This window comes from Zingiber officinale, chromosome 2A, assembly GCF_018446385.1.
Source record: "Zingiber officinale cultivar Zhangliang chromosome 2A, Zo_v1.1, whole genome shotgun sequence".
Classification (NCBI taxonomy): Eukaryota; Viridiplantae; Streptophyta; class Magnoliopsida; order Zingiberales; family Zingiberaceae; genus Zingiber; species Zingiber officinale.
In genome coordinates, this window is record NC_055988.1 from 175,869,633 (window position 1) to 175,879,475 (window position 9,843).

Genomic DNA, 9,843 nt, shown 5'->3' on the forward strand with positions numbered 1-9,843 from the left:
GCAGGAGATCCAAGTCAAAACCTAAAAGAACAAATAGATTATGTTTTGGATCAAACGTGTTAAGTTCCGCAGGCGATCTAAAATTTAATTTAAAAGAACACATGGTAGCTAGGAAAAGGTTCAGACCTTTGTACAAAATTTTTGTACAGTGGAACCTCTAGGTTTTTCGAGTAGCAACCAACACATATGACCCCTTGAATGGATCTCTGTGGGTATTATTGTTTGAGCAATTATGCTCTAGACATTGCTCATTATTGATGTTTGGTTAAATAAGTTTAAGTTAGGCATTATTTGTGATCTAACATAATTATTGAGTACGCGGATATGAAGAAAAAACCAAGTATGAAGACTTGGCAAGGAAAGTCCCGGAGGAGCGACCTCTTGGCAAAAGGAGACTTAGCATGACAAAGTCGAAGGTAGCACTTGAAGGCAAGCGCAAGGATGAGGAGTCGTGGAGACGAAAGCATCCTAAGGGCGCAAGGCTGATGGAAGATCCTTGGAGGCATAAAGTCTGAGCTAAGGAGATAATTTAAGTATGTAAAAGTTGTTGGACCGTTGGCGGCCGGCTAGAAGGGGGGGTTGAATAGCCTGAAAAAAAATAAAAAGTACAATCCTTCTCGAATTCTTAAACTAACACTTGCATAAATTAGCTAAACAGAAAAATAGAAAAGACGAGGCACCGAATTTGACTTGGTTACAACCGGGGAGGTTGTTAATCCAAGGAAAATGATCGCACTAAAAACCCCTTCAGGCGGAGAAGCCTCTTACAACGATGAAGTGCAGAAAAATAGAAGCTTAACTACAGAGAAAGCGTACAAGTGTAGAAAGAATGAATTGCTTGAGTTGTTGAAAAGCTTCTGGACCAAGGCTATATTTATAGCCTTGGTCGGGGCGCCTCGAAGGGTTCCGGGCGCCCTGGGGGGGATAAACTTTATCCCCCAATGTTCAGATCGAGTCAAAACTCGATCCGATCAAAAAGTCAACTCCGGGCGCCCAAAAGGGGTCCGGGCGCCCTGGAGGGAAAAGTCAACCCTATTGACTTTTTCAGCCCGGGTCTTTTGCTCCGGCTCCGTTCGCCTTAGACCGAGTCTTCTGATCGCTTGGGTGATCTCTGCCATCCAGAATAGGGCTCACCCGAACCCAACTTCTGGTCTTCTCGAGCAGGCTTCCGCTCCGGCTTCTCATCCCTCGAAATCACCGCGTGCTTCATTCTCATCTGCCAGCATACTCATCCGCAGTCTTCATCCCTCGGTCGCACCCTGTGCCAACCTTCTCGCTAGCTGCGTCTCTTGCTCCTCGAGCAGTCTTTCGCTCCGGCTTCTCGTCCCTCGGAACCACCGCACGCTTCCTTCTCGTCTGTCAGTGTACTCTTCCACAGTGTCTCGTCCCTCGGACGCACCGCGTGCCATCCTTCTCGCTAGCTGCATCTTTCGCTCGACTACTTATGCTCCTAAGCTCCTGCACACTTAGACACAAGGTTAAAAACACACAGGACCTAACTTAACTTGTTGATCACACCAAAACAACCTTGGGATTCCAACAATCTCCCCTTTTTTGATGTGAGCAGCCCAAGTTAATCTAGAGTAAAATAGACATAAAAACTAAATTAACTAATTTTGTAATAAAGTACAAAATTATAGAAAATTTAAATTTTTGGTCTACCTCCCCCTAGATTTATATTTTTTCTTCTCCCCCTTTGATCATATAAAAAGAATGGGGTTCCTAAAAAAATCTAAGGGTTAAAAAAAATTTCTAACTTTTTAACAAAAATTCTAAGTTAGAGAATTTGTAATAATTTTCAAAAAATATTCTAAGTTAAACAATTTCTAAGTAAAACTTCTAAAATAAAATTTTTTTAAGGAAAATCTCTAAGTAAAAAAAAAATCTAAGTAAAGCTTTAAGTAAGAGAACTTTTAAAAAAAATCCTGACTTAGGAAATTTTGCAAGAATATTTTTCTAAGTAAAGATTTTAAGCAAAAATTTCTAATTTCAGAAAAACTTTTAACTTTTAAGTAAAAGTTTTACGCAAAAAATAATTTCCAAGTAAAAAAATTATTTTTGAAAAAATGTTTAATAGACTTTTTAAAGCATTATTAAATTTTAACCTTAATGCTTTGTCAAAAAGTTAATTAAATATTTTATTTCAATATTTTGGCTTCCAGGTCGTGGTCAAGCACTATGTTTTCTTGGTTATTAGAGCAACAACCACTTCCTTAGACAAAACCTCATAGAGAAATTTTAATGTCTAATTTTCTCACTGAAAGCTCTAAATCCGATTAAAATTTCAAGTTAAGTAAGACTTAGGAACCCAATATAGGTTCAGACCTACTGGATTAACTAGGAATTTCTAGGGACATTTTTCTTTGAAATATTTCTAATCTGTCCCTTATGATATCGAAAATAAGAATTTAAATTGTTGTATTTTCTAAAATATATTTTATTTGAACATGCATGATTTTTTAGACTATCTATTTGCATTTTCAAATTATTATTTTCTTATTTTAAATTTTCATTTTCTAATTTTGATTTGTCTAAATCTTCTAGAGGGCAAGATTTAGCTAATATTATTTTTAAATTCTTAATTTATTTTTCTAACTTGCAGCAATCTTTTGTTAATAGTTTAACGAACTTAAACAATTTATCGAGAGGAAGAGATCGTACCTGACTTACCTTGTCGATCTCGTTGTCGATGTCTCCCCTTGAACTGCTGCTATCTTCCGACGTGCCTCCCCCTTCATCGATGCTCTCGATGCTCATTTCGGAAGAGCTTAACTCGTAGTCATCATCTTGATGACTCACCATTAATGCAAGCCCGGAGAACGCCTTGACTTCCGATTCGGACGATGTGTCGTCCCACGTCTCCTTTAGGGCCTTGCGCTTTTGGACAGGCTTCTTACCTTTATCGTTGTCCTTGTTCTTTAGCTTAGGGCAGTTTTCCTTGGTGTGCCATTCTTCGTCGCAGTGGTAGCAGCGGATGGTCCTTTTCTTTTTCCCCTGCGGATGGTTAGATTTCCTAGATTTACAAAGATTCTTAAACCGTCTTACCATCGTTACCATTTCCTCGTCGTTGAGAGAAGACTCCGACTCAGGTTTGTCTCTCGATGCTTTGAGGGCGACGTTGTTCTTAGGCTCCTTCGTACCTGCACATCTTGATTCGTGCACTTCAAATGTAGAAAAGAATTCTTCTAATGAAATTTTTCTAAGTCTTTCGAAATGTAAAAGGCATCTACTAGTGATGCCCATTTTGAATTTCTCAGAAAAGAATTTAACGCGTACCTTAGCGAATCTCGGTTACTTACCTTTCCTCCGAGATTCGATAGTCCAGTGATGATTTCCTTTATCCTTGAGTGCAGATGCGCAACTGTCTCACTATCCCCAAGTTGCAGGCTGGTGAGCTGGTTGTGGGGTAGATCCTATTTTGCGAGCTTTGCTTCGGACGTTCCTTCGTGCAGCTCAAGGAACTTCTACCAAAGTTTCTTCACGGAGTCGTAGTTGCCGATCTGGTGGACTTCTTGTGGCGGAAGAATGGTTAGTAGATGATACTCAGCTTTGCCGTTTGTCACGTAGTCGACCTGCTCCTTTTTCGTCCAGTGGTGTTTCTCCTTACCTTCCAGTGTTGTAAAACCGAATTCCATAATTAACATTAAATCGAAATCGGTTTTAAAGAATACCTGCATTCGCTTTTTCCAGCTAGCGAATTCCTCTTCTAATTTCAGCGGGTAGATGCTTGGTCCGACCATTATCTTTGCTTCGATTGGCGGTTAGTCCTCCTGAAACGCCTTGGCTATGATACCACTTGTTGGACTGTTGGTGGCCGGCTAGAAGGGGGGTTGAATAACTTGACAAAATAAAAGCACAACCCTTCTCGAACTCTTAAACTAACACTTGCATAAATTAGCTAAACAGAAAAACAAAAAAGACGAGGCACCGGATTTGACTTGGTCACAACCGGGGAGGTTGTTAATCCAAGGAAGATGATCACACTAAAAACTCCTTCAAGCGGAGAAGCCTCTTACAATGATGAAGTGCAGAAAAATAGAAGCTTAACTACAGAAAAAGCGTACAAGTGTAGAAAGAATGAATTGCTTGAATTGTTGAAAAGCTTCTGGACCAAGGTTATATTTATAGCCTTGGTCGGGGCGTCCCGAAGGGTTCCGGGCGCCCTTGGGGGGATAAACTTTATCCCCCAACGTTCAGATCGTGTCAAAACTCGATCCGGTTAAAAAGTCAAATCCGGATGCCCGGAAGGGTTCCGGGCACCCCGGACAGTTCTGGGCGCCTTGGACAGCTCCGGGCGCCCTGGAGGGAAAAGTCAACCCTATTGACTTTTTTCAGCCCGGGTCTTCTGCTCTGGCTCCGTTCGCCTTAAACCGAGTCTTCCGCTCGCTTGAGTGATCACTGTCATCCGAAATAGGGCTCACCCGAACCCAACTTCCGGTCTTATTGAGCAGGCTTCCGCTCCGGCTTCTCGTCCCTCGAAATCGCCGTGTGCTTCCTTCTCGTCTGCAGTGTACTCATTCGCAGTCTTCGTCCCTCGGTCGCACCCCGTGCCGACTTTCTCACTAGCTGCATCTCTTGCTCCTCGAGCAGTCTTTCGCTCCGACTTCTCATCCCTCAGAACCACCGTACGCTTCCTTCTCGTCCGGCGGTGTACTCTTCCACAGCGCTTCGTCCCTGGGACACACCGCGTGCCGTTCTTCTCACTAGCTGCGTCTTCCGCTCGACCACCTATGCTCCTAAGCTCCTGCACACTTAGACATAAGGTTAAAAACACACAGGACCTAACTTAACTTGTTGATCACACCAAAACTACCTTGGGATTCCAACAAAAGTGATGTAAAACTCAAGCTGTAAAACTGTTGTAATTCTCAAAGCTATAAGGTACCAGTCGACTGGTACCCACACCAGTCGACTAGTACCAGGTAAACAAAACATACAGAAAGGAGACAGCGGGATTGCAACCGAGTACCAGTCGACTGGTAAGTGACCGCATCAGTCGACTGAAAATCTTACAAAATCTTACATGTCGTTGAAGCGCATCAGTCGACTGATGTCAGAAAAAATTATAAAAGTAATTCTTGGAGCTTGAAGAAAAAGAAGAACTACTGTGCTAACAAAAGTGCTCCAAAGTGACTCCTAAGCTGTCAGATTTTCAGTCTCCTCCTTCAAAGCTCAGCTCTCATTCTGTAAAAGGAAGAGATAATCGTGTAAATGTTTCTCCACCTTCACTCTTGTTTCGAAAAGGAGAAAGTCTTAGTGAAGCTTGATCGTGTGGGTGTGTGCCTTGGATTAGTCACCTCAAGAAGGTGGAGACCAAGTAAATTAAGGAGTTAGTATTGTTCTCTTTGTTTTTCATTATTTCTATTCTACTCTATTTGCTTCCACTAACAAGTTGTAGGTGAAAATCAAAGAAAGGTTGTTCACCCCCTCTAGCCAAACACAAAGGTCCTATCAATTATATTAGTTTCCGAATAGATTTTTGCAGTATTTAACATATGAAAAAGCAGATTGATACAATAGGGAAATAATGCGGTCGACCTTATGGATTGACTGAAATATGCACAACAAACAACATCTGACATCTTAACTGCTTATCAAAACTTGTTAGGGAATATTCCTTTGGAACCTTTTTCGAGGGCTAATATGTCTCTTATAAGCTAGCTACTCATGGCTACATATTTCCTTAACCACTTCAGTAATGACAGGAAACACAAAAGATAAAAGAAGATACATCAATGGGTAAATAAAAGATTTCTAGGATAATTATTGCATGATGCCCAAGTTATACTTCTTCCATCACCTAACAAATTCTAATAAACCGGGGACCATCTCACGATAGCGAAGGTTATGTGAGGTGGTATATATTGTTGGGGTTCAATAAAAGTCTCACATTGGAAAGATTTGGTAAAGATCATGGGGTTAAAAGGATGTAGAATATCTCTATTGGTATGATGCCTTTTGGGTAGAGTCCAAGAACAAAGTCATGAGGGTCTAGACCCAAAGTGGACAATATCATGTCATTGTGAAGATATGTGGGCATCCTTTGGGCTTTGTAAATATAGCCTTGGTCCAGAAGTTTTTCAACAAGCACGAGCATTTCATTTCCAAACACTTGTACGCTTTAGTTGTAGTTAAGCTTCTGTTTTCTGCGCTTCATTGTTGTACGAGGCTTCTCCGCCTAAAGGAGATTGATAGTGGGCTTTATCTTCCTTGGATTAACAACCACATCGGTTGTAACCAAGTAAACCTTTTGTGCCTCGTCTTTGTAATGCTTTATTTATTTGCTCTGCTTTATTTATGCAAGTGTTAGCTTAAAGAGTTCGAGACGGGTTGTTTCATTTTTGTGTTTACAGGACTATCCAACAACCCCCTTCCAGCCGACCTCAACGGTCCTTCAGATATGTGGACATCCTTTGGGCACAACAAATTATATCAGAGCCATGGTCCAGACTGGATGCTTGCGGGGAGGCCTGGAGTAGGTCAGGGTGGCCGGATACTTGCGGGGAGACGAGTAGGTCAGGGTGATCAGATGCTCGCAGGGAGACCCGAAGCAAGTCAAGGTGACTGAAAGCTCGCGGGAGGCCAGAGTAGGTCAAGGTGACCGGATGCGGATACTTACGGGGAGGTCCAGAGCAGGTTAAGATGACCAGATACTCGCGGGAAGGCCCGGACCATGAGAGTAATTGTGGTCCTTCGTTTGAGGGGAGGATTGTTGGAGTTCAATCAAAGTTCCACATTGGAAAGATTTGGTAAAGATCATAGGGTTAAAAGGATGTAGGATATCTCAATTGGCATGAGGCCTTTTAGGGAGAGTCCAAGAGCAAAGCCATGAGGCCCGAGACCCAAAGTGGACAATATCATGCCATTGTGGAGATATGTGTACATCCTTTGGGCACAATAGGTATAAAAAGGGGATCCTCTCCGCTAACAAGGTACGCAAATATTTGCATCTGAACTCTACTTTCTCGCAGACACTTTCCCTACTATTCTTCATCCACTTTTCAGAGATTGTACCAATTTGAGCATCAGATGGTCTAACCAAGAATCTCCACCCTGGTCTTGAGTCACTAACGATTTGTTAGATCGTCTGATTGTACACAGAATTATTAAAGAGTTTTTTCATATCTCGAAAAGTCTCCTATCCTTTATCCAACCTTCCCTAGAGTTAAGTCATCATCTCACAACCTTCCAACAGAATCACTGACCATGGTGGAAGTCTGAGCTGTGAAAGTCCCACTCTTTTCATTTATTTTAAAAATATTGGACCAACTTACAATGTTTCATATAAATATAGGGAATAAAAATAACCCCCATGTTTCTTGTGGTAAGTAAATTTTGTCTGTCTTTGTTTCTGCCATGCCATCGAGAAGAATTCGTAAGGATCATTGTCATTTATCCATCCCCATGGCCATGAGGTACTTTTTACTGAGGCTCTCCAATGATTGAGCTAAGTTATATGTTGGTGGTAATGACTCTGGAGAGTAATTGATGTCGTTTAATTTGGTGATAAGAGTCTTCTATCTCAATCCTGGTGAAGTGCGGAGCTGGTTCAATCGTTAGATCATCGTTCCATTTTGGGAGAGAACGTAACTTTCTATGTAATTTAAATTTCTTTTCAATTTATACAAGTTATAAATATCTATTCAATTTATATATAAATTTAAAATGAAATTTGTCTACTTTTTTTTTAAAAAAAAAAAGTTTTTTTTTGTCAAATTAATATATATCTGTATTTATATTTATTTATAATTTCGTGTCAAATTTATTTTCTTACATTATTTTCATCCATCCTTCCATTTCCTTCCGCATTTACATAATTACATTTTTCTTGATGTAAGCAAAATATATTGGAATAAATTAGATCTTTAGTTGTGTTAGATCAAATATAATGAAAATTAAACTGACGATCGATAAAAAAAAATGGAATTAAAACTCATGAGAAAAACAACACAATTATATTTATTAGAGCAAATGAAGAAGCAAGCTAGTAGCTAGCTTGAGAACAGCAAATTAAACATACATAAAGTTGACTGACTGATCATCGATCATCCAATTTATTTTAAAACGCCGAACATACCAAATTTATTTAAAACAGTAGTACGTAGCAAATTAAGCGAAGAAGCCAAGCCAGGATGGATGATCAGATAGGCAATTAATTAATTAAGAGATCGAGGAGAGTAAGAGAGCAGAGACTCCGATCGCATTTATATAATTGGTGTACTGGCCAAAGAGTCCAACAATTCGACCGTTGACAACTGGAACAGTGAACTCCTTGCCACATCCTTTCCCAAAAGGCCCATGTTGCTTCCCCAAGTTGGTTTTAAATCCGAGCTGACTGATACAAGTTTCGCAGTTATAATCACTGATGGACCCAAAGATTTTGTTGATATATTCACCTCGGCCTAGTTCAAACTGCAACATCGATCGATCTCAAAATATATTGATATGATCTATATTTTGTTAATTAAGCTACTACAAGCATGTATATTTATAACTTAGATTATTAATATTGTTGGACGTACCTCGTGGGTTTCAACACCGCCAGTGCCGCCTGCTCGGTATGATTGGACTTCCCAGTCAACAACATAGGAGATCACCAAACTGTCGACGACGGCTCCTGTCTTGACTAGGATCTTTGTGATTTGGGAGGTCGGTGGACCTATTATGTCAAAGCTGGTATCCCCGCTGCCTCCCCATGGCCCAACCTTAAGAGCTAATAATTAAACACGCAATGTAAATTATATTGTCATTAATAGTAAGTAATATATCTAAGAAAATTAAGAAAGGCATATAATGCATAGACTCTCACGGATGTTCTGCTCGCTGGATTTGCATAACTCGTTGACGTCTACAGCGGAAGTTAAGCTCGGCTCAGCCATGGCTAGCTAGCAACTGCAGGCCGATCGAGGATTGAAAAGACCGAGGAGAGGAGAGGAGAGAAGAGATTATTGCGTGCAGGAGTGACACCCCATTTCCTTCTTATATAGACAGACGATACTACTGAAGAGCTAGACCGAGACAAAGAAAAACTAATTAAAGAGAAGCTAGTTAGGGATAAGATTAATTAAGAGATCCATCAATTAATAATTACCGTGATGGTGATGGTTTAAACAGGCAACTTTTCAATTAGATAAATTAAGTCAATACGATATCCCCTAGCTAGCTACAATGATCAATTGAAAACTAATTCACGTACGTACGCTTCTTCTTAATTAATTTAATTTCATCCTTTTCTTTTTTGTTTTTAATTCTTCAAACTATAGGCATTAAGGTGTCAAAAGTATCTAAGAATCTGCCTGCAAGCTCACAGAATATATTAGAGATATGCAAAAGTATCATTGGATTGAGAAATACAAAAGTGAAACAAAAGATTAATCATTCTATAATGGATATGAGTTGAGCTGTACACAAGCTGGATCGATTGGAAAAGTCAATCTGATTCAGTACGTACTAAGATATATCTTAAAAAACTTCCAATATAAATCTGAAAATATATAGTTATTTTTCTAATGCATGCGCATCACAAATGATATTGTCGTAGATCATCTCATTTGTGATGCGCATGCATTAGAAAAATAACTATATATTTTTCTAATTTGTGCAAGTCAAATTTCTCAGAATGATTCGAGTACGTGCATGCTCTTTTAATAACGTTATCTTTTATTCTTCTTGTTCCTCTTCACATGATGAAGAGACAAGTTGAATTAAGAGATTGGTTCGTGTTTATCAACAAAAAAAAAACAAAACAAAACAAAAACAAACAAACAAACTTTTTAAAGATACATAGGTAAAATTTACTCAAAAATCGGAATTATTAATTGAGTTAATATACATAGTCATTTT

At 39.6% G+C, this 9,843-nt stretch overlaps 1 protein-coding gene across 1 annotated transcript; it reads right to left on the minus strand.

The window, feature by feature from the left end:
* Positions 1–7,936: 7,936 nt before the first annotated feature.
* On the minus strand, positions 7,937–8,968 carry LOC122040321 (horcolin-like). The gene is made up of 3 exons (XM_042599644.1): positions 8,810–8,968; positions 8,523–8,713; positions 7,937–8,412 (listed from the first exon to the last, which is right to left on the minus strand). The coding sequence occupies exons 1-3, from the start codon at positions 8,877–8,879 to the stop codon at positions 8,161–8,163; spliced, it is 513 nt and encodes a 170-aa protein (XP_042455578.1). The 5' UTR covers positions 8,880–8,968; the 3' UTR covers positions 7,937–8,160.
* Between the last annotated feature and the right edge of the window lie 875 nt (positions 8,969–9,843).

Coding starts and splice junctions, on each gene's coding strand:
- LOC122040321 (XM_042599644.1), bottom strand. CDS start 8,879: ATGGCTGAGCCGAGCTTAACTTCCGCTGTAGACGTCAACGAGTTATGC. Junction 8,714..8,809: donor ATCCAGCGAGCAGAACATCC/GTGAGAGTCTAT, acceptor TTTAATTATTAG/CTCTTAAGGTTGGGCCATGG. Junction 8,413..8,522: donor GCGGTGTTGAAACCCACGAG/GTACGTCCAACA, acceptor TCGATGTTGCAG/TTTGAACTAGGCCGAGGTGA.